Source organism: Anabrus simplex, chromosome 1, assembly GCF_040414725.1.
Source record: "Anabrus simplex isolate iqAnaSimp1 chromosome 1, ASM4041472v1, whole genome shotgun sequence".
NCBI lineage: Eukaryota > Metazoa > Arthropoda > Insecta > Orthoptera > Tettigoniidae > Anabrus > Anabrus simplex.
Window position 1 is genome coordinate 1,679,682,315 of NC_090265.1, and position 26,315 is coordinate 1,679,708,629.

At 38.7% G+C, this 26,315-nt stretch overlaps 1 protein-coding gene across 1 annotated transcript in view; it reads left to right on the top strand.

The window, feature by feature from the left end:
* MED4 (mediator complex subunit 4) overlaps nucleotides 1–26,315 on the top strand; it is an 82,853-nt gene that overhangs the window by 24,013 nt on the left and 32,525 nt on the right. Inside the window, exon 4 of the mRNA XM_067154214.2 lies at nucleotides 26,103–26,222. Coding sequence (XP_067010315.1) covers nucleotides 26,103–26,222 — 120 coding nt within the window. The remainder of the gene's footprint in view (nucleotides 1–26,102; nucleotides 26,223–26,315) is intronic.

Below are 26,315 nucleotides of genomic sequence, written 5' to 3' on the forward strand. Positions count from 1 at the left end.
CTCTCTAGTGGAAATAGCGAGGAAACGATACCGAAGATGATTGATCGCATGCAACATAATCGCTGGGGTGCATAAATATTGGTAACAGAAAAATCTCACATGCTTAATTGCTCGTAATAACTGATGTGTCAGTGATAGGGCTTTTGCTGTAACCGAAGGATAATACACAGTTTATTATGGGAATTTTGAAGGGACAGGCAAAAACTGTTGTCCCATGCGGTTCTCGTTATATGCCGTACTCGTTATAGCAGACTTCTGCTGTATTTGAAGGCTTCAATTCGTGGAGCTGTTGCAATAGTAACTTGCGATAAAATTTTGACGTGAATTATCCAAATTTAAGCTTCGAAAATTCAAATTAAGATTACTTTTTGTATTGATTGGAGCAGTAATTTCAAGGGGAATAAACTTTTATTCAAATTATCCTCTTTACAAGAATGGATATAAGATGATGTGTAGTAACTACCGAGGAATCACCATCATCTTGCACATTGTCAAAATAATGCGAGGGATATTGGAAACAAGAATGAGAGAGGAGGAGAAAAGACTGTTACAAGAGTAACAGCAGTTTGGATTCAGAAGTGGACAAAAGCAAAGGTTAAGGGAAAGGAGACACAGTGGTGGACAGACAAAATAAAAACAAGAAATAAAAGAAAGGAACAAGGTGAAGAAAGAAATGGATAAGGAAAAGCAAAAAACGTATCAGAGGGATGAGAATAAGATAGAAAGTTTACATGTGGAATACAAAGGATTGAAACTACAAGTAAAGAGAAATATCAAGGAAGAAAAGGAGAAATGTTGGGGGAGAGTTTACCAACAAAATTGAGCATGATAGTCGAGGAAATCAGAAACTATTATACAGAGTAATAAAATCGAAAAGAATAAATCAAGAAAAAATCAAGGCATTAGAGAGGGAAGATGGATCCATAGTCCATGACGAAGAGGGTCTTCAGTAGGTGATGGCAATTTTGAAAAACTTTATAATGAGGATGACTGCTCGGAGGAAGGAGATAAGAAAATGGAAATAGATGGAGAAAAAGATGAGAACCCGATAACGTGGTTGGAACTTGAAAGGGCAGTGAAAGCAATGACCAAAGGTAAAGTAAGTGGGAAAGACTAATTCAATGCTGATATGATTAAGGCAGCAGGAAGCATTGGACAACAGTGGCTATACAGAGCCCTCAATGCTATATGGAACGATGAAAGGATACCTGAAGATTGGCAACAAGGAAGCATTGAACCACTGTTCAAAAAAGGAAATAGGAAGAAATGTGAAAATTACAGAGGTATAACCCTATTATCACATGGGCTAAAAATAATGGAGAATGTCATAGACAAAAGACTGAGGGATGTAATAGAAACACAGTTAGTGGAAGAACAATATGGCTTTAGACCGAACAGATCAACAGTAGACTTGATATTTACAGTGCGAACGATAATGGAAAAACATCTGGAAAGGAACAAGGAAATCATATTTGTATTTTTGGATTTGGAAAACGCTTATGATGCAGTTAAGAGAAAACATGCATGGGAATGCGTACTGAAAAGGAATGTACCAAAATCATTAATTAACAAGATAAAAATGTATCATGAGAGTAAAAGCAGTGTACAAGTGGGAAGTGGTGACTGAAACATTTTATACAGAAAAAGGTCTCAAGCAAGGAAGTGCACTGTCGCCATTATTATTATATTGATGGATGAAAGCATAAAACATGTAAAACAGAGTATCAGTAGTGATGCTGTGAATGTTTTGGTATTTGCTGCTGATGTGGTGATGTGGGGAAAGAGAGAAAAGGAAGTACAAAGGAGACTGGACATTTGGAATGAAAATCTGAAGGAGTTGGGAATGGTAATAAGTAAAAAAGAAAACTGTAGTCATGCACTGTGGAAAAGAGAAAAAGAGAAGCCTAGTGAACATAGATGGAGAATTGTTAGAGGATGTAGAACAGTTTACATGTCTGGGTAGAATTGTTAATGGAAGTAATGAAATCAACCCTGAAATTAATAACAGACTAAGTAAAGGTACAACATTTTATCAAGTCAGAGAACTTTTATGGGACGACAAAAGTACCCAAGAGAACGAAATTAACATTATGTAAACAGTATTTCATACCAGTTGTAACATATGGACTGGAAACGCTGGTAACTAATAAGAGACAAGATAGTAAGATCCAAGCAGTAGAAATTAAATTTTTAAGAACATCGGTTAAAAAGACAAGAAGAGACACAATTAATCCTTTATAGGGCAAAAGACTGGGGATATTAAAGAAATATATTTTATTGTTAATTTGTACATGAAATATATGTATGACTGGGGATGTACAACTAGTTTATGGATTTACACCTTATTTCATAAAATATGGGGTGGGAAATTATTATCCCACTGACCGTTCCAGATAGTTAATGTTTGTGTGTGGGCAATGGGATAATTTCCCACTTAAAATATTTATGATAATGCGCTCATTGCATATTAAATACTTTATTGACATCAATATAATACAATAACATGACATACTACTTGGCCTATGGAATAAAAAATGATAATTAAATCTCTCAAACCTAATTTACTTTGGTTGTAGAAAAATTTGAAAACACTGTCTTTGATTTGTTAAATGGTTCAAAGCATGATTTACATAATTCAACATTACATTTAATGTTACTGTGTTTCTCTTTCTGCTCGATACTACACTGTGCAAAGCGACTATATGTTTTTATTAGCTCAGGTAAATGGCTGCCGATATCTGATAATCTCACCGTATTTTCGATTGTTGCTTGTCCATCAGACCTGTTTCTCTTCCTTTCATGCCCATTCGCTGGAGAATAGCCAGGGCGTTTCTTGCTTGAAAATGACTGTATCAGTTCATTTACTAGTTGTGACCTAAACTTCAGCTGTGGTGTACCATTTGTCTTCTCTTTCATTTCCGCTTTGTACACTATATATGAATTGACAATCATACTGTCCAGGAAGTAATACAAATCTTGAGCCACCACCTTCTTGACTTCTTGACCTGGCAATAAAAGATAACATGAACCTATAAAACACTATGTATAGGAATTCCAAACATAATAGGTTGTGTGGGTTGACCATTGGTTTTCCTTACCAGAGTACTGGGCATGGTTTTCCACATCCGAGTCTCTGCCTTCCTCCAAGTCCACAGCTTGTTCTTCCGATATTTCATCCAGCCAGACTTCAATCTTTGCTTCCGCATTCATAGTGATAGTATGAGCCTACAATTAGTTCCGATATAATACTGTATTAAAATTCTTCTTCTTCTGATTATTATTATTATTATTATTATTATTATTATTATTATTATTATTATTATTATTATTATTACCAAGCTACTATTAGAGGAAACATATTTTACCTAAGTTTATGATTTGAAACTACTTATTAGAAAACTAAGTAGTACAAATACAGTTGAACCAAAATTAGGCCTAAATTTTACATAAAACCCAAGTACTGACTAAGTGCAAATGACTATAACATCTTTGTCGTCATAAGGGGAAAGTTAAAACAGTTTTAGAATAATGAATTGTAGTAAGTTTGAAAAATATGTAAATACGTTTGCTATTATTGCTATTCTGAATGACGCAACGGATGGATTATTATTATATTCTTGGCACAAATAAATTTCTTCCTTGAATAAAACATGATAAACTGCATCTCTGAAGTATAATTTAACCTTTAGAAATCTTCTGTCTTGAGTATCCCACACCTTCTTCCTACAAACACCGTTTCACTGCAGCTGAACACAAAGTGACTGCCACTGTACGCGCACTAGGAACCACTGGGATATAACTTCCCACCTAGTGATCTAGGTCGCAGTAGCGATCAGGTTGTTAATTTTGAAATGAAACTGTGCAGTCCTCTTACACTAGCAAGTGGAACTGCATGCTCTGAAACAGCTGGGAAGATAATCTCCCTAAAACCATTATCTATATACGAGGTGGGAAGATAATATCCCAAAGACCTATAAAGAGTTAAAAATATTAAAATTAGAGAAGAGCTAGATATAGAACTGTTAGTACAGAACATACAGAAAGCAAGACTGAGATGGTTTGGACATGTAAAAAGAATGGGAAAGGAACGGGTAGCAAGAAGGGAATTGGGAAGAGAAATTAAGGGAAAGATACCGGTTGGAAGACTGAGAAGAAGCTGGATTGGATTTGGCGGAAGTAATGGAACAGGAAAAGTGGAAGGACAGAAAGGAGTGGAGGAGGCTTGTTAACCACACCTGGGCGACATTGATGATGATGATCATCATCAAGAGTGGAACCCATTTCATTCTGAAACAGAGGGGAAAAAATTAGGAGTATGGACTGGATATGGTGATAACTTTAAATGACTTTGCAAAAGCTTGACATGCAGAAATTTATGAAAGGAATTAATGACAGTGGTAAAAGCATCACATTGTAATTGTTGCATCTGTATGAAGATAGAAGTGGGTGAAACAATGATTTGGAATTGAAAGTGGACTAAAACAAGGAAGCACCTTTACTCGTGATAACGGTGATGGATGACGCCACGAAGGCACCAAGAGAAGTTTACAGAGATGCAAAAATGAATGTATTGTTTTTCATGATTATGCGATGTGGGGGAAGGATGGGAGCTGAATATAATGAATGGAAAGATTGAACAATGGGATTTAAATATAATTGTGGAGAAGAGCAAGAAAATGTTGATGAGTAGAGGAAGGGAAGAAGGAAAAAGAACTGTTAAAATTGGAGACTTACATGCCTTTAGTAGTTCATGGCCTCTGTGAATCTTATCAGCTTGAGATGGGGAGACTATGAACGAGTGATTCATAATGAAGGAATCATTGCACTGAATGATTGAATCATGATTCAGTGTATGAAATGATTCGACTCCTTTGTGAATAGAGAGATGGCAACCGCAACTCGTTCTTTGCTCCTCCTCCTTTGATTCGTTCTGATTCATATCGCCACATCGAATGTCCACCATTTTGGAATCAGTGACAACTTGTGAAGAACAACTGTGTTATTTTTTATTTAACCTAAACTAAAAGTCCGGTTCACAATTCAACTACACCTAAACTAACCTTACAGGAAGAAATATTAAAAAAAAAAAAAAAAAATGAGAAGTTATCACTTTGTTTCAAGTTCCACACTTCACGGAACTGTAATATACACTCAACTTCCAGCTCGTTGTGAAATGTTAGGTTAAGTTTACTTCAAGATTCCCCATTCTCATTCTCGTGAACTACTGTGAACTAACCTGTGGAACATGGAAGCCTCCCTGTTCTCGTTCTCAGTCCTTGGTAAGAATCGATACAAGTGATGATTTTTATCTTACCTTGTCATATCATGAAGTGTAAGTAGCTAACCACAATTTTTTTGTAAAGTGTAGGTTATACAGTTCCCTTAAGGTACAGTATTTATAGGATTTTCTTTATCATGATAACCAAGGGAGCAAATAAAGCAAGGCATTAATCCTCCAACTGATAAATTCCTGTGAATGTGATATGTACACCAGTTACTATTTGACACAAACTCATTTATTCCTTAAGCATTTTCGTAAATTCTTCCATGCTTCCCCCTTTTGCGGTCGCCTTTCTGGTTTCTGTGGTTATTCTGAGAATATTAAGCGGCAATCATACTAAAGAAAAAAGTCGCCGAGCGAGTGGCTGTGCAGTTTGTTTCACGTGGCTGTCAGCTCGCACTCAGGAGATAGTGAGTTTTAACTCCACTCTCGGCAGTCCTGCTTCTTCCTACTCTTAGCTCTTTCCTATCCCACCATCGCCATAAGACCTATCTGTATCGGTGCGACGTAAATAAAATTGTATTTTTTTAAAGACAGTCAGATGCTTTACTTCGATAACGCAATTACTTGTTGGCGGTAATGGATTATTTAATAACAGTGTTATTGGCTTTATGTCCCACTAAATACTTTTTCGGTTTTCAGAGACGCTGAGGTGCCGGAATTTTGTCCTACAGGCATTCTTTTCCGTGCCAGTAAATCTACCGACACGAGGCTGATGTGTTTTGGCACCTTCAAATACCATCGGACTGAGTCAGAATTGAACCTGCCACTATGGTGTCAGAAGGCCACCGCCTCTACTGTCTGACAAGGGAACTGTCCATACTGTCATATCGAAATTGATAATGAAATTTGGTGGAGAGGATGAGGGGTCCATAAGAAAGCATTGTACAAAAATTCAACTGCCATTTCGATCTGTAAGGTCCAGAAATCGATACAGAAATGTCTAATAGAATTGCACGCATTAGCATATAGCTTGACGTGGACATCCCTGGTGACCAGCTGAAGCGACCGGGTTACCTTAAGTTTTCTGTGTTAACAAGGTGACACATGTTCCTTTGAAAGAACGTTCATGAATCCGGCCAATGTTCTAGACTATGCTTTACATTATTTCTGTGAAAAGGGTTTCTCCTCTTCCCATGAAATAACTTCGGAAGAAAGGAAGGTGCGTTGACATGATCGAATTAATTGAAAACCATCCCATGGGTGCCAGCATGGTCTCGGAGTCGTGTCTGGAGAGAAATAGTGACAGTGAAAGTGATAGTGGAAGCAGCGGCACCTCCTCTGCATTATCTGAAAGAGAAGGTAGCACACCATTGCCAGGAACAAGATGTGTCACGGATCCGGTTTTGAGCCCCGAGTCTGATTCCCATCTATCCAATGAAGAAACACCGCGGTCATCTAGCAAATTTACTAGTTCAGGCTATGCCTCCAGTCCACAGAAGGAAGTAAAACGAACTGTAGATCTTGCGTCCAAGAGAAAAGCTGTAAATTTAAATTTATTTCCAACTTTTATTTTCTGAGTACAGTATTATTTAATATAATATGTGGAGTGTTAACTTTAAAGGATGGAATCATTTCCGTTTTCTCAAAAGATATTTTCAACCCAACCTTTGCTGCTAATCTTCCTAGTTCCTCTAATTGAAATTTTGCTTCTTCTATACTATTTGCTAATAGTGCCAGATTGTCAGCAAATGCAAGACAATTTAGTCAAATATATCTTCCAATCTTCACAGTCAGAGGACATACCTTACACCATTCATGCATAATTTTTCCCAGCACACAATTAAATGTCAATGGGGATAATCCATCTCCCTGTCGAAGACCAGTATGAATTTCAAATGGCTCCGGGATTTCATTTCTGAACCTAACTTTAGAGTTTGTGTTTCTCAGAGTGACCGCAATAAGGTTAACAAGTTTCTGATGTAGACCAAATTCAGTAAGGATATGTAGTAATGATTCACGATGGATAGTATAATAAGCCTTTTGAAAATAAACAAAAGTGATCACTAAATATTTGCTCCTAATGCGTTGATGTTTTGTGATCCATTTGAGACTGATAATTTGATCCGGACATCCTCGTCGTGGATGAAAACCACCCTGATATTCACCCAATTCACTATCAAGCTGGTCATGGATTCTGGAATAGAGGATCTTAGAGAAAATTTTATAGGTGATATCTAGCAAAGAAATTCCCCGATAGTTGCTAGGATTTGATACATCGCCTCTTTTTGTGGATTGGGGGTATAATTGCAACATTCCATTCTTCAGGCAATTTTTCTGTATTCCAAATGTCAATGAGATGCTCATGTAGATTCTGAATAGCCTGTATATTCTCATTCTTCGAGTTCCGCTACTAATTGATTTTCTCCTGCTGCTTTAAAATTTTTCAGTCAATCAATAGCTGTACTTACTTAATTGTAAATCGGTGGTATGACCTTCTCCAAAGGTGTTTTATTTCTGGGAAATAGATCAAATTTAAAATAATTTTCAGGTTCATCACTGTTTAGTAATGTTTCAAAGTATTCAGCCAAAATTATTGCATTGTCATAATCATTATGGGCCACCTTTCTGTTCTTATCTTTCATCAGGAGAGTAGGGGGAGTAAAATCTTTTTGGTATTGTTTAAATGTCCTATAGTAGTCTGTTTTGTTTTGATTGAAAGCTTCATCAATAGATTTTAATGTTTCCTTCTGATAATTTCTTTTAACTCTCCTGATTTCTTTAGCCATTAATCATCTAGCATTGATTAGTTCTTCTCTAGAGCTTTCTGTTTTTTGTTATTGATCATTCAACCAGCCTTTATGCCGGCGTAGTATTGCTGTATCACATTCATCATTCCACCAACCATGTTTGTTTTGTTTTTTAATGGGAGCAACTTCCTCTGCTATGGCTTTTACTTTTTGTTAATAGCGGTTCCCAAGCTATCACTTAAAAGTGTTGCGGATCTCTCAAAGAATGTACGATTATTAATGACTGAACAAGGATCATACAATCTTTTCTTATTAAGGTTATGCAGTTTATTTTTCCTTTCAGGAGTTAATTTAAATTTAATCTTGGAGATGTAATGATCAGAATCAACAATGACACAATGCAGAACCTTAACATTATAAATTTCTGTATGAAATTTACGATCCATGGCCACATGATCGATCTGGGATTCTCCCAATTTAACATTTGGAGTTTTCTCAAGTCATTAATGTATGCAGTGTTCTTTCAAAGCTTGTTGTTTCTAAAATTAGTCCATGGTTAATACAAAATTCAATTAACCGTTCGCCATTCTTGTTTGTTAATTTATGTGCTGGCTATCGTCCCACCACAACACTAAATTTTCTCTCACATCCAATCTTTGCATTAAAATTTGCAAGATTAATTTTAATGTTAGTATCAGGTATATTCCTTACTAATTGGTCAAGTTCATCCCATAATTGATCTGTTCCCTCTTTGTCAGTTCTGTTCTTTTCATTTGTTGGAGCATGAACATTTATCAATGTATAGATCTTGTTTACCACTTTCATTGTTAATAATGCTACTCTTACTGAATTTTAGAAAAAATCAATACTGGAGTCTAGAATTGTATTGTGTACCAAGAAACCAACTCGAAATTCAGGAACATTATTTATGACTCCTTCACATGGAGGTCCTTTATAGAGACGATACCCTCCTGATTCATTTGCGTTCTGATCAGTATTACGTAATTCTTGAAGAGCTGTGATCACAATTTTATGTTGATTCAAAATATCTGTTAGATGTTTCAACTTACCAACCTTCATCAATGAATTGATATTTAATGTTACCAAATACAAAAACTTTCCTGGTTTATTGAACTTAAGTACATTCTTAGTTTGATTAATCTGCACGATTGATCATTATGTCTCTGGGTGCTGCGACTCGCCACAATCTCCTGACACCCCACCGTATCAGAATTGTGTCTTTGTTTGGCAGATTATATAGCTGTCCAAACCGGTGGATTCTGTCAGTAGAAGACTTCCCATATTAGGTTGATTGATCAGTGTTCAAGAGTCTGACCCTGGTCAGGGATTGCAATTTCAGATGTGATCTGGAAATATTATATGATGTAAAATGAGATTGTGAAATGTGTTTGCCTCAAGATGTTCTCTGGCTGTTATTTTATGGCATTGAGCCAACTTCGAGTTACAATTCTAAATGTTATTTACAAAGGTAAGATGAGAGATGAAAGATGATTTTATGAAATTGTGGAGAGATTTGCTGACATTTGTAGATATCAAAAAGGCTTATTATGTTCTACCAAGGCAGTTGGTTTGGGATGCGTTGAGGAAGAACCAAGCAGGCAGAGCAAAAGTATAAATGATTGTACAAAAAGAATGTTTTAGTGGTATAAAAATCGAGATAAGAGGAATAAAATGATCTGATGTGGAAACAGGACTTTGGACTTTGGCATTGAAACATACTGTCCTCCATGTTCTTCATCACAGTCATAAATGAAATACACAGGAGTGTAACACAGAAATTGGGAAGAAACATAGCAAAGGTTCTAGTTATAACTGATTTTTTGTAAAAGTTGGAAAAAAAAAAAGAGGAAAAAATGCATTCAAATCAGTATGAAATGACAATAAGTTCAAAACATGTTCTCACAGATTCCCATACTACAGCGTACTCTTAAGTTATTTTTGTAATTCTGATAGTACTTTAATGCACATGTTTAATTTCTGTGGCAAATGTTTTCAGTATTCTTACTCAAACAGCATCACCTAACCTAACAGTATATGTATCATGAAAATATACAAAGCTCCAGTAGGTTAATAACATTTTCACTATAAATTTACATGGGATCAGCCTTTCTTAAATTGAAGCAGATGCGAGAGTATATAAACTAAGCTCTGAAATCAGTGATGCACACTGCCATTTCTTGAAAAGTACTACATTCTTACATAATTTCAGTACCTAGTATTAAAATTAAATGAATCATTTACTTCAGCCTTTATTTCTTAACTACTGTCAGCTATGTTATTTAGGCATTTATCATGAAAACATGTTCTTCCCTTTCATGTCAAAATTGCATGTTTGTTTTTACACCAGTTGACACACCGGGCGAGTTGGCCGTGCGCGTAGAGGCGCGCGGCTGTGAGCTTGCATCCGGGAGATAGCAGGTTCGAATCCCACTATCGGCAGCTCTGAAGATGGTTTTCAATGGTTTCCCATTTTCACACCAGGCAAATGCTGGGGCTGTACCTTAATTAAGGCCACGGCCGCTTCCTTCCAACTCCTAGGCCTTTCCTATCCCATCGTCGCCATAAGACCTCTCTGTGTCGGTGCGACGTAAAGCCCCTAGCAAAAAAACACCAGTTGACAGGTATTACTAATAGACTTCAGCATTACTTTCAAATGAAAGCTGTAAGTTCCATGAAATAATTATGAAATTGTAGCGTAAAATGAATGATGCACAGGGGCGTCATACATTTTAAATATGGGCCTGCCCTCTACTATCATCTTTACCTGTACAATAAATTGAAATGGTAGGATTTTAGTTCTACCACCAATGCAGTGGGTAGGTTATTATAATTATTTACAAAAGATAGAAGGGGATCATGGAAGCAAGATTTTCAAATGCTGGGCAACGAGAGGTATACCGTGGATGGTACAAAGGGAAGATAAGAATAGCAATGCACAAACAGTCAAGAAAACACAAGGACATTAGGGGATGAACAAGAATTGGCAACTTCAGATGAACAAAATAGATGTATTGAAACACAAGACACAACAAGTTAGGAATAGTACAGCACCAAAATATAGAAAGATTAGAACACTTTTCACAACAAATCATGAAGGAAATATTATAAAGATCGGTGATAGCGACAATTTGGATTTCATCTGAATAACAGTTACATTCATTAAACAGTACAGATGTTCCCAACCAACGGTACAAAATGAAAAAAGCTTTAGCGAGGATAGGAAAAACTATAGAATAGGAGAAAAAAAACAGATGCATTTAACCCAACAGGATGAACATAAAGTTCAAGATAAGACTACTACACAGTACAAGAATGTAAACAAATTTTGAAGTACCAGAAGTTTTCGAGAGTATTGATACATAGAAAGTTTATTTTTCACATAAATTTGAACAACATTCCAAACAAAGGAATTAGACAATCAGCTGCTCCCTTATGGATACATAATAGAGTAAGACGACTCAAGAACAATGTCATGCAGAGTTTGCGATATCTCATGGTCAAAGAATAAACTCCCATACTGGTGTGAAAATTTACATCAGCGTAACACAAAGTTTTTGCCCTCCCTTTCCAACTGCTGAAGAATGCCTCAACATAGCAGGCAAAGAGAGCTGCTTATATAGGCCGGTTGGAGAGGGGAGGTACATGGAAAGTCATACATAACACACAGCATTAGAAATGCCGAGAACATCCATGAAGAGTGCAGGGTTGTAGAATCTAGAGTCAATGACGTCATCCAAGTTTGATGTAGGTAATCGGCTGACAGTAGTCCCGTAGCTGTGGCAGTGTGCAGATGTCAAATACTGAGAAGAAAGCAGCGGAAAACGAATGTGGTGGAGGTGAGTTGACACTGTTGCAAGATAAACCCATAGATTGTGATAGTCTCAGTCTAATACCGTATTTCACTGCATAATTGTCATACTTTTTATACACTATTTTTCAAAAAAATAGTAGGTTGCGACCATTATGCAAAGAATATTTTAATACCGGTATTTGTATTACTGAAAAAAATAATTTTTGAATAAATTATATTTTATACAAGTTTAAGGTGCACGTAATAACCAAGTATATACATCAAAATAATTAAAATAATCCAAATCAAAATTCATAATTTATTCGCAACGGTTCATTGAATGTTTCTCCAGTCTGGAAATAAAAATGAAATTATGTTAATTGTCGTTAATGGAAGCATTAAAGTTAAAATATTACACTAGCAAACGATTGCATTATTGTGAAATACGGACTTCCTGGTGAACAATTTACTCGACATCTTCTGTGTTGCAAGTTGTCCACTTCATGACCGTATCGATGAGTATAATCAACAAGTATAATTAAAGAACCACCTAATCGATACTTTATTTTTTGCGTTGGGCAAAATTAAATATACATTATCACTCACAGAACATGTTTCGACCACTTCGTGGTCATCATCAGCTGTATAAGGAAAACTTAGATGAAAAATATTGGACAATAAGCACAAGCGGTAATCTTTAGGTTATGGAAAGCATGTTCTGAGAGTGATAATGTATATTTAATTTTGCCCAATGCAAAAAATAAAGTATTGATTAGGTGGTTCTTTAATTATACTTGTTGATCTTCTGTGTCGCTATCACTGATGTATCTGATGTGTTATTCTCACCGTTGCTCATACAAGTATCAGATTATTCGTCACTGCACACACCGTCATCTACTGATCCATCTAGTGCATTCGAAATCCAAGTCTTTTTGAAGCTCCTGGAGAATTTCAGGTGGTATAAGGTCCCTACTCTTCATTGCCCACGAGCACAATAAGTCGAAGGATGGATGCCTATTATTTCCACTGGGCATCATGTAGGCCACCGTAAATGACTACCTGTTGTCTTCTTTTCATTGAGAATTTGCTCCACTTTGTTTATGAGGTGACTTCGGAATCTATCTAAAATAACCGGCTGTTTCAGTAGTTCACCGGGTCTTCTTTCCCCACACAGTTTTAACGCATTGCAGCATGAATTCTGTGACCATCCAACCCTTTGGTTGTACACGTACACGAATTCCACAGGGAAACTGTATTTGCTTAGGCACAGTTTTCCTCTTGAAAATAATGTAAGGCAGCAAGTTTCTTCCATCAGCTGTTATAGCAAGCATTGCTGTGCATTGTAATTTTTCGCTACTGCTAGTTTTCATAAATGCACTCCATGATCCTTATAGTGCAATAGTGCTGTTGCGAGGCATATGGTATCACAGAAGGCTGGAACCTGTTCAGCATTACCGACTTGAGAAAGTAAATATAAATTTTTCTGGCGCAAATGTAAGATGATTGGTGAAAATTTTCAATCTTGTCCGTGTAATCAGAAAGTAAGTACAGGTATACATTTTTCTGGTGCAAACGTAAGACAAGTCAGTGAAAATTTGCAATCTTGACAGTGTAATCAGTGGGCAATCTGTGACACAGTATTGTTTTCCTTTGCACCAACAGATGGTGTTGTCGCATGAACCTCATAACCCACCCACAACACGTCTTAAAAAACTGATTTATGGAAATGTGTTTGCATGCTACCTTCTGTGCCTGTATTTGTAACATTTCATATGATACACTGCAGCCAATGTTACGTATTTCATTGACGTTTACGAACACATCGCCAGATTTCGGACACTTCCCTGTTTCTGGACATCTAAACGCGCATGTGGAATAGTTTGTGTTCTTTAGGGATTCTTTTAATTTCTGCCAGTCACGCACCAAGTTAACACTAACTAAAAATTTTCTTCCCATAGCTTTTACTGTGCTGTTCAGTGAAGACATTTACCTTTACCTTGAATGCCGCAGAAAGGTTACTGTAATTATCCATAATTACAAGTATATGCTTCACGCATTGTGTTGCTATGTAAATTACTGTCTGTAACTGTTCCGTATAATTGTATATGAAAAGAAAATATTTCTACAAACATCCCAAAAACAAAAAAAAACTTAAATTATCATGCATACATGTTGACAGTAATCAAGTCACTTACAAACCACACATGCATCTGTACATCCAGAGCACTCGATACATCCGTGAGAGTACCTAATAAACACGAAACGGGAAAATCCTACATACCTACACAACATGGAGAGGTCCACTAAAGGTGACATATGAGAGTGCAAGCAGGGGTGTACCTGCTCGTAAATTTCCCGGTACCGGAACATTTGATTATGTATTATAGTAGACCGTAAGAAAATGACAATGTTATGAAAAAAAGAACATATTCATTCTGATGTTTACCATCACTAATAGCAAATATTAACTTTCGTCTTCTTGAATTAGATTCTCATTGTCTCATTTTGTCGCCATTCGCCTGCGCGTTCTGAAACCAGTGCATCCCTTGTTGCAAGGCTTTGAAAGCTGTATTAGGAAACAAGTGTGTGCAGTGCCCTTATTTCCTGGCGAGGTCGCCGATAAGCCTTAAATGAGAACTCATCTGTCACGGGTGTATAAATTGTACACTGTCTCGCGATCATGTCAAACTACCGGTAATCCATGCGTCGTATGTATATACCGGTATTGTTTATTATTAATTTATTTATACATTGTATTGTGGGTTACTGTAGTCACGTCCTAGTTCGTGAACCATGGGCAACGGTGAGTGGCCTAGTAAGTGGTCCTGAGAGTCGGGATACCAGTTGCTATGGAATGGGAGCGGGCATCTCGGACATATTCTGTGTCGTGGCCCTCCTTGTGCTCAGGCGGCTAGGACTATACAATTCGCCGGTGGTCCATAACCCGTTAGACGAGAGATCCTCACTTGGACTATGTGCAAGTAGGGCAGCATCCTGCTTCATGAATTTACCGAGCTCAGAACACTTTAAGCAAGTCTCGGACCTATGGGAGTAATGGAGTCCCACTCCCATTTGACAGGCGAGGGACTCCTTGGAAACAACTTGGCGAACGAAATGGAATTCGATGGGGAGCTATCAATATTAATGGGACTTATGGAAGAAAGAAGGTAGAACTGGCTGAGTCAGCAAAGAGGATGCATCTGGATGTGCTAGGAGTAAGTGATATTCGGGTAAGGGGAGATAATGAGGAAGAGATAGGAGATTATAAAGTGTACTTGACGAGTGTTAGAAAGGGAAGGGCAGAGTCTGGGGTAGGGCTATTTATCAGGAATACCATTGCACGCAACATAGTTTCTGTTAGGCAGATAAATGAGCGAATGATATGGGTAGATTTGACTGTGGGAGGAATTAGGACAAGAATTGTGTCCGTGTATTCACCATGTGAGGGTGCAGATGAGGATGAAGTTGACAAGTTTTATGAAGCATTGAGTGACATCGTGTTCAGGGTCAACAGCAAAGATAGAATAGTGCTAATGGGCGATTTCAATGCGAGAGTTGGGAATAGAACTGAAGGATACGAAAGGGTGATTGGTAAATGTGGGGAAGATATGGAACCTAATGGGAATGGGAAGCGTTTGCTGGACTTCTGTGCTAGTATGGGTTTAGCTGTTACGAATACATTCTTCAAGCATAAAGCTATTCACTGCTACACATGGGAGGCTAGGGGTATCAGATCCATAATAGACTATATCTTAACAGACTTTGAATTCAGGAAATCTGTTAGGAATGTACGAGTTTTTTGCGGATTTTTCGATGATACCGACCACTATCTCATCTGTAGTGAACTAAGTATCTCTAGGCCTAAGGTAAAGAAAGTGAAATCTGTCTGCAAACGAATAAGTTTAGAAAATCTCCAGGACGAGGAAATTAGAAGTACACGGATATGATTAGTGAGAAGTTTCGAACAGTAGACAGTAAGCAGGTTCAGGATATAGAAAGTGAATGGGTGGCATACAGGGATGCTGTAGTAGAAACAGCAAGGGAATGCCTAGGAACAACTGTGTGTAAGGATGGGAAAAGGCGAACATCTTGGTGGAATGATGAAGTGAGAGCAGCCTGTAAAGGTAAAAAGAAGGCTTATCAGAAATGGCTCCAAACAAGGGCCGAGGCAGACAGAGATTGGTACGTAGATGAAAGAAACAGAGGAAACAAATAGTTGTTGAATCCAAAAAGAAGTCATGGGAAGATTTTTGTAATAACCTGGAAAGGCTAGGTCAAGCAGCAGGGAAACCTTTCTGGACAGTAATGAAGAATCTTAGGAAGGGAGGGAAAAAGGAAATGAACAGTGTTTTGAGTAATTCAGGTGAACTCATAATAGATCCCAGGGAGTCACTGGAGAGGTGGAGGGAATATTTTGAACATCATCTCAATGTAAAAGGAAATCATCCTGGTGGTGTTGCAAACAGCCAAGCTCATGAGAAGGAGGAAAATGATGTTGGTGAAATTATGCTTGAGGAAGTGGAAAGGATGGTAAATAAACTCCATTGTCATAAGGCAGCAGGAATAGATGAAATTAGACCTGAAATGGTGAAGTATAGTGGGAAGGCAGGGATGAAATGGCTTCATAGAGTAGTAAAATTAGCGTGGAGTGTTGGTAAGGTACCTTCAGATTGGACAAAAGCAGTAATTGCACCTATCTATAAGCAAGCAAGGGAACAGGAAGTATTGCAACAACTATCGTGGTACCTCATTGATTAGTATACCAGGCAAAGTATTCACTGGCATCTTGGAAGGGAGGGTGCGATCAGTCGTTGAGAGGAAGTTGGATGAAAACCAGTGTGGTTTCAGACCACAGAGAGACTGTCAGGATCAGATTTTCAGTATGCGCCAGGTAATTGAAAAATGCTACGAGACGAATAGGCAGTTGTGTTTATGTTTCGTGGACCTAGAGAAAGCATATGACAGGGTACCGAGGGAAAAGATGTTCGCCATACTGGAGGACTATGGAATTAAAGGTAGATTATTAAAATCAATCAAAGGCATTTATGTTGACAATTGGGCTTCAGTGAGAATTGATGGTAGAATGAGTTCTTGGTTCAGGGTACTTACAGGAGTTAGACAAGGCTGTAATCTTTCACCTTTGCTGTTCGTAGTTTACATGGATCATCTGCTGAAAGGTGTAAAATGTCAGGGAGGGATTCAGTTAGGTGGAAATGTAGTAAGCAGTTTGGCCTATGCTGACGACTTAGTCTTAATGGCAGACTGTGCCGAAAGCCTGCAGTCTAATATCTTGGAACTTGAAAATAGGTACAATGAGTATGGTATGAAAATTAGCCTCTCGAAGACTAAATTGATGTCAGTAGGTAAGAAATTCAACAGAATTGAATGTCAGATTGGTGATAGAAAGCTAGAACAGGTCGATAATTTCAAGTATTTAGGTTGTGTGTTCTCCCAGGATGGTAATATAGTGAGATTGAATCAAGGTGTAGTAAAGCTAATGCATTGAGCTCGCAGTTGCGATCAGCAGTGTTCTGTAAGAAGGAAGTCAGCTCCCAGACGAAACTATCTTTACATCGGTCTGTTTTCAGACCAACTTTGCTTTACAGGAGCGAGAGCTGGGTGGACTCAGGATATCTTATTCATAAGTTAGAAGTAACAGACATGAAAGTAGCAAGAATGATTGTTGGTACAAGCAGGTGGGAACAATGGCAAGAGGGTACTCGGAATGAGGAGATGAAGGCTAATTTAGGAATGAACTCGATGGATGAAGCTGTACGCATAAACCGGCTTTGGTGGTGGGGTCATGTGAGGCGAATGGAGGAGGATAGATTATCCAGGAGAATAATGGACTCTATTATGGAGGGTAAGAGAAGTAGAGGGAGACCAAGACGACGATGGTTAGACCCGGTTTCTAACGATTTAATGATAAGAGGTATAGAACTAAATGAGGCCACAACACTAGTTGCAAATTGAGGATTGTGGCGACGTTTAGTAAATTCTCAGAGGCTTGCAGACTGAACGCTGTAAGGCATAACAGTCTATAATGGTTATGTATGTATGTATGTATTGTAAGACATCTCGCGAACATGACTGTCTTGTCAAATTACCTATAAGCCATGTACGTATTTAAATTACGCATTCATATGGAATTTACATTGCAGTCCCATTTACCTTTTAAACAGACTGATCAACAAAATTTGAACATGCAACAATTATGCAATGAGATTTTAAAATCCAATTCTTGTATAGAAAATAAAGGATGTGACGATTACGTGGTGGTGACGATTATGCGGTAAAATACATTATTTCTCTGTTGTGAGTTTTATATCTTGCCAGTGTAGTTTTCAACCATACGTGTTCAAATATTTGGAATTGTAGTGTGTGAATCCTTGGACAATAATTGGAAATATGGTTGAGATTGGAGGGAACACCACCAGTAATATTGTGTATAAAAGTTATAGGAATATTACTGATCCTACTTGTCCTGAATTTAATAGAATACAAGACTTAATTAACTTCATTAGAGCTGACTACAAAAGGCAAAGTTGGGGCAGTTTTGTAGGATTGGTGATGGGACATTTTCTGCATGTAGTCTGTTAAGTGGATTAGACTTAACCCTGTCTTCCATGAAATACATTTTCAGCTCAAGTGGAATGCCAGGCACCTGATCTTTTCCCTTATTCTACCTATACCCATAAAGTCAGAGATGCTTCTAGTCACTAGTCATATTTCAGTTACTTAAATGCGGCCAGTATCCAGTATTTGGGAGATAGTAGGTTCGAACCCCACTGTCGGCAGCCCTGAAAATGGTTTTCTGTGGTTTTCCATTTTCACACCAGGCAAATGCTGGGGCTGTACCTTCATTAAGGCCATGGCCGCTTCCTTCCCACTCCTAGCCCTTCCCTGTCCCATCGTCGCCATAAGACCTATCTGTGTCGGTGCGACGTAAAGCAACTAGAAAAAAAAAAAAAAAAAAGTTACTTGCTGATTCACGAACATATTTAAATATAAGATTGTGTCATTTGCTTAGTTTCATACCTAATTATTCTATCATTTCCACTGTCAGGTCACAAGTATTTCTTTTAGCATTAAGAAGAGTATCATGCTGAGATATCAGTTTTTAACTTCAGAGGTTAACTTGGATTAGGTTTTCAGAATATTCTTATCCATCTTTTCAGTTCATGTTTGTTGCAGAGAAAATTTATTAATGAATTAAATTAGTTACTTTATATCAGTGTCTTCTGGATTTAGTGTCATTACACAGAAGACTGTAGGCATTGTATCTTAATCGTTTCATGTCAATACCTTTCATATTCCTGCATGTTACATTATCTACCTTCATATTTTGGAATACGAATTGAGTAGGTGAGAAACATGGACGTAAGTGGAAACAGCTGGTACTGAAATTTGTCCATGAGTTACTACAACAAGCAAAATGCTGTTAGCAGTATACACATTGTGCCACTTCACTGTCATAAAATAATTTAATGGACGCAATTGCCAAGATCTAAGTTAAATATGATGCATAAACAGAAACGCCTACAACGAAGCATCCAAGACAGACATTTGTTAACTTTCATTGACTTGTCTTACGATTGCGCCAGAAAAATGTATACTTACTTTCTGATTACACGGACAAGATTGCAAATTTTCACCAATCGTCTTACATTTGTGCTAGAAAAATTTATATTTACTTTCTCAAGTCGGTAATGCTGAACAGGTTCCAGCCATCTGTTAAGATTTCATTCCTCACACTTGTATGTCGAACCCATACGGGGTGGAGTATGAAGTGAAATGCATCTTTGTAGCGAGTTTTTACAGCTGGATGCCCTTCCTGATGTCAACCCATCGGAGGAGTTAATGAGATGAAATGAATGGCATGATATAAGAGTGAATAAAACTGATAGATTATATTTACAATATACTAGCTGATGTACCCGTGCTTCACTACGGGATTCTCAGAAAGACTGACTTTGTGGTTTTCCTAACTGAAGTCAACATAGATCATTACAAAAACGTCAGTAGGAATGTAGCGATTAAAAGCAATGTTATCATATAAAATACTCGATCAAATGAAAAACCTCACATTTTCTCACTTTGAACGAACAGTACCACCTAAAACAGGGTCGTTGAGGGTGGAGGAGAAGGAAGACCTTGAGAAGTTGCTAAAGAAGTTCCCTGAGGTCATTGCGGATAGGATTGATTTACCACAGTGGTAAAACATAAAATTATTTGTAAGGATAATGCCCTGGTTAAACAAAGGCCTTACCCACTTTGTAATAGAGAAAGTCAAGGAAATGGAAAACCAAGGATTGATTGAACCTTCAGCATCAGGATGGACTTCTCCAATAGTACTACCTAAGAAGAAAAATGGTGATTATCGACTTTGCGTAGACTTACGTCAGGTAAATAAGAAGACTATATCAGATGCCTACCCCTTGCTGGATCTCCGACATCTGATAAAACAAGTGAGTGGGGCGAAAGTCTTCAGTACCCTCGATTTGAACTCTGGCTACTGGCAAGTGTGCTGATCTTCCATGAAGTCTGCCTTCTTCTAGAGCCCCATAGAGAGCGTCGACTCCTCGGTCTCTCCGACTTCTTGTAGGGGTTGAGGTAATGCCTTCAATTCCAATGCATGCACCTTCGTCGGCGGTGTTGTCTTTAGGAGATACACACCATTTCCCAACTTTGTATCCACTTCGAAAGGTCCGAGCCACTTGGGAGCCATCCCAGCGTGGAACTTCTGAAGTTTGTTGCTAAGGGGATGGTTTTGACGAACTAGTGTTCCAGGTCTGAACTCCCTTTCCTCTGACGCATCATTGTTCTCCTTCTGTGATACCTTATGCCTCGCAACAGCACTATTGCACTATAAGGATCATGGAGTGTATTTATGAAAACTAGCAGTAGCGAGAAATTACAATGCACAGCAATGCTTGCTATAACAGCTGATGGAAGAAACTTGCTGCCTTACGTTATTTTCAAGAGGAAAACTGTGCCTAAGCAAATACAGTTTCCCTGTGGAATTTGTGTACGTGTGCAACCAAAAGGTTGGATGGTCACAGAATTCATGCTGCAATGCGTTAAAACTGTGTGGGGAAAGAAGACCCGGTGAACTACTGAAACAGCCGGTTATTTTAGATAGATTCCGAAGTCACCTCGTAAACAAAGGGAAGCAATTTCTCAGTGAAAAGGCAACAGGTAGTCTGGACTGTTACATCGGCACCGTGGTACTGTCAAAGTTATAAATTTCATAGTTGGTTCCGTATTTAGTAACAATGTAGATGTCCAGATACAGGGAAGTGTCCGAAATCTGGCGATGTGTTCATAAACATCAGTGAAATACGTAACATTGGCTGCAGTGTATCATATGAAATGTTACAAATACAGGCACAGAACACATTTCCATAACTCAGTTTAAGATGCGTTGTGGTGGGTTATGAGGTTCATGCGATAACACTACCTGTTGGTGCAAAGGAAAACAACACTTTGTCAAAGATTGCCCACTGATTACACTGCCAAGATTGCAAATCGGAAGACCGATGACCGCTTTTTCCACCCCAAGAGGACTCTATCAATTCAGAGTCAAGCCCTTTGGTCTTAAGAATGCTCCAGCCACCTTTATGCGTCTGATGGATGAAGTCTTGTCTGGATACGCAGGTGAATTTTGCCAGGTCTATCTGGACGACATCCTCGTGTACAGCAAGACGTTTTCGGACCATTTGGAACACCTAGCTAGAGTCCTAGAGAGGTTGAGGATTCACAGACTTACCTGTCAAGTCAAGAAGTGTCAGTTTTCATTAGACTCAGTTGAGTACCTAGGTCACATATTGACGGACAAGGGCTTGGAGAGACAGACTGAGAATAATAGGGCCATTGAGGAACAGGAAAGGCCTCGCACGAAATGCCAGGTACATCAATTTTTAGGCCTTTGTGGGTGATACAGTAGCTTTGTACCACACTCTGAAACAAAAGCTGCTCCGCTAACCGACCTCCTCAATGAAAACATACCATTTAAATGGACCCAAAGGGAATAAACAGCCTTCCAGGAAATAAAAAGATCTACTTGTGACGCTCCAAGTCTAGCTTATCTGGATGCAGGCCGGGAGGTCTGCTTGCAGATAGATGCGAGTGACATTGGTCTTGGGGCTGTACTGTTCCACGAGAGGGAAGATGGAGGCAAGGATATAATTGAGTATGCCAGTAGGAAACTGTCTGCCTGCGAGAGAAATTATTGTACAGCCGAGGAGGAGGCATTAGCAGTTGTATGGGTGGTCGGGGAGTTCAAAGGATATCTAGAAGGAAGGAAGTTCAGACTCTGTACAGACAACTCCTCACTTCAGTGGTTGGATCGATTTTCTGGGACTAAGTCCAAACTGATGCGATGGGCCTTGATCCTTGCCGATTTTGACTTTGAAATTTGTCATGTTCCAGGCGTAGCCAGTCAAGCTGCTGACAGTCTATCTAGAAATCCTGAGGATGGGGAGAACTCAACCATGAACTTACCGGAGAGAGAGATTCCTGGGCCAACTAAGAAAACCCAAACCGACCCCTGTTTCTCTCTATCCAACGAGGAAACAATGAGATCGATGTAGATTTAATAAGGAAGTGGCAGACTGAGGACATGTCCTGTAACAGAATAGCATCCTGGATCAGCAAACGCAGCACTGATTGTCGATCTGTCCCAGCTCAGTTTAAGATGTGCTACAAGAACTTCCGACTTGAAGACGGTATACTTAAGTATACTTCCCTCCTGCCTGGATCTTCCCCGGTCATCGTAATTCCGAGGTCGCAGACTGCGAGGATTTTGGGAAAATATCACGATAATCCAAAAGCTGGCCATCCTGGTCAAGAGGAAACCTACCCTTCAATTCGGCGACATTTCTTCTGGGTACACATGCGTCAGGACATCAAGAACTATGTCCAAGCCTGTGCAATCTGTGCTCGCACTAAGGCGAACAACCAGAAGGCGAGTACCAGCATGAGAGGACACGGACCGCATCAGCCTTGGAAGCTTTTCGCCCTTGACCTCATTGGAACCTACCCTAGGACATCTTGGGGAAAGACGGGGATCCTCATGCTGACTGACCTATTCACCAGATGGGTGGAAGCATTCGCCATTCCTGAAGCTACATCGGGACGTATCATTCAACTCTTAAGGACGGAGGTCTTCAGTCGGTATGGGTATCCTCGGTGTCTACTCACAGACAATCGCAGCCAGTTCACCTCAAGACAGTGGTTGCAAGCTCTGTCGGAGTGGGGAATCGAACACTGGACTACACCGATCTATCATCCACAAGCAAATCCCACCGAACGGAGAAACCAGGAGCTAAAGAAGATGCTTTGGATTCACTTGGTCGACAGAGAACATACCAAATGGGACCAACACCTCCACGAGTCCCTTCTGGCCATCAGACAATGAGCTAACTGTATCATGGGTTCCTCACCCGCAGAACTTTTCCTTGGACGTCCAATAAAGAGAACTGGTGACTGGAATTTTGTCCATGGACAAAGAGAGGGACCAGAGGATCCTGATACCTGGCATACACGGAACCAGCGGCAGATTCAACAGGTGCACTGCCAGGCCGAAAAGCGTTCAAGGAGAGAAGCCGAGAACAACGATGTGCCAGAGGAAAGGGAGTTCAGACCTGGAACACTAGTTCTTCGTCGAAACCATCCCCTTAGCAACAAACTTCAGAAGTTCCACGCTGGGATGGCTCCCAAGTGGCTTGGACCTTTCGAAGTGTATACAAAGTTGGGAAATGGTGTGTATCTCCTAAAGACTACACCGCCGACGAAGGTGCATGCATTGGAATTGAAGGCGTTACATCAACCCCTACAAGAAGTCGGAGAGACCGAGGAGTCGACGCTCTCTACGGGGCTCCAGAAGAAGGCAGACTTCATGGAGGATCAGCACACACCGTACCTACCATGGAGGATAAGCGAGACAAGGACATAGATATAAGGACACCTAGGTATAATTTAAGACCTAGAATAGGGAATGTACAGAATAGATGTTGAAGTTTTAGGGGGGATAATTGTCGCACGTACGACGCTGTAACTGGTGTAAAACCTTCAATTATTATGCTTAATATATTTTAATTATAATTTATATAAGGCTAAATGATCTTTTATTAAATGTTAAATATGATTAATACATGACTTCCCTACAAATATGTAGTATAAAATTGTATAACCTCAAATACGTATTGTTTAACCTCAAAATCTAGAGAGTCGAAAGCGGTAGAAAATTCCATAATGTTCATATGTTAGACTTATTGTACTATAATTTGGTATATATGAAGGGTTCTGGAAACTTACTGTAAGGTTTCATTATCCAGATACACGTAGAGACATTACGAATGTTGTAGATATTTCCATGTACATTTTTAAATATTGAAGGAAAGTTCGAGTACCCATTCGACTAGCTGGTCGATCGATGTTTCGAGTGTGTTTCATTAGAATGTTGTAAGAACTCTTCCAGAAGTTGATCATTCTAGATGGTTGATCGAATAGTATAAATATCGAGCTGTCAAGTCAGTGAGACAGTCTATGTTATAGTGTGCGCGTCAGTGTTGTTGATATCTGTACTTGTCAGAATCGACTTCAGGGTACTCTGCTATTGAGTGTTGTATATAGTGTCATTTGTGACTGTGTATAATTGTGTGTTGTGACGTACAGTGTAAATAAAGTAATTTATGTAACGAAGTGAACGTGTTCTCCTGTGATATTTATTTACGTAAAATAAAATCGCAACGTAGAACGATACAGTAGTATCAGAAAATGTAGGAATCAGAGGAATGCCACTCTAAAGAAGAATTATGTAACTCCCCAGCTACTTCCCGCCAATATTCACGCAGGCTATTACACTCGGTACGCTCGGGCGAGTTGGCCGTGTGGGCGCGCAGCTGTGAGCTTGCATCCGGGAGATAGTGGATTCGAATCACACTGCTGGCAGCCCTGAAGATGTTATTCTGTGGATTCCCATTTTCACACCAGCCAAATGCTGTTATGTACTTTAATTAAGGCCAAGGCCGCATCCTTCACATTCCTAGCCCTTTCCTATCCCATTGTCGCCATAAGACCTATCTGTGTCGGTGCAACGTAAAGTAAATTTTTAAAAATACTTGGTACGTAGCAGTAATCCTATCTATCGTAGACGAGTGGCAACAGAAGACACAAAGCACATCACAACAAGCAATGGTCAATGTGATGTTATTGTTGATCAATTTTCTGAGCTTTCTCTATTGTAGGCCTTCACATTGTTTTCTGTGATATTAGGGCATCTTATAAAATTATTTATAGCGTTGACTGTAGTTCCTTATTCTTCGACTTTACATACCGATTTTCATTAAATTCTGTTTACCCATTTTCTCGTGACTCAGCGGTGATACAGACTTAGTAACAAAATTCCAAATTCATGAATATGTCTGTGATCTTAGCCGGTACGGTAATAATGTACAAGACATAAATGATCGGAAATTTAATACTATATAACTTCAGTTATGTAGTATTTATCGATACGACCACTAATAACACAAATATTTGAGAATTAAATTTTAGGCTTTCCCGTAAACTACCATTTCACTCAGTGTGAATAAAATTATTTATGGCCTAGATTATAGCGACTTATTCCCCGAGTTTGCATACCGATTTTCATTAAATTCTCTTCAGCTGTTTTCTTGTGATGCGTGTACATACATACATACATACAGACGGACAGAAATTATGGAAAATTAAAAAGTGCATTTCCTTTTTACTGTGGATACAACTGATACAGAAATACGATCCTTTTTAAATTCTGAGCATTGTACAGACAAAACTCTTATTTTATATATATAGATAAGGCCTTAAAAGTCACTTGTTTTTTCCATTATTGTTTCTTTATTTTTAAATTTAGAAATACTGGCTACCTTCATTGGTTGTTAAAGAAGAATGTATAACACATACGTGCACAATTTATAGTTCTTTATAGCCAAATTCATATGTTCACTGCACGCAATTGGAGGCTATCTGGCATTAAACCCGTTCATTTTTGAAGCTATAAAAGCGGGAAAAATGTGTTCTAATGCGCGAGGAAATGGTAATGTATTTCATGTTTTGAAAGACTGAAAACTTAAATGTTAATTGATTTAGCACAGAAAAGAATGGCTTCCTTCTTAAACTATGTAGCTTCCATGTCAATTATTTTTATGTTCCAGATTATAAGTACCAAATTTAATCCATTCTGTTTCTGAATAGTGTGAATACAGAGAATGTGTGTGTGCGTGCTTGTGAGTGTGCGTGCATCACAGAAAGTAAATTGCTTTTGTGCTTGTTTTAGATATTGAAATGCGTCTTGGTTTCCTGGGTCGGTTAAGTGATCTACCAATCAATGGACATCTTTTGCAACAGCAGAATAGTTTGTCAGATCTGCACAGGCCTGGACATCCTCAGGGAGCTGGTAAGAATGGAACTCTTCTTCTAGTTGTTTACTGGGTTACAGTTTATAAATGAAATGTTGCGTAGGACTTTCACAGCTCATGTATATCAGATT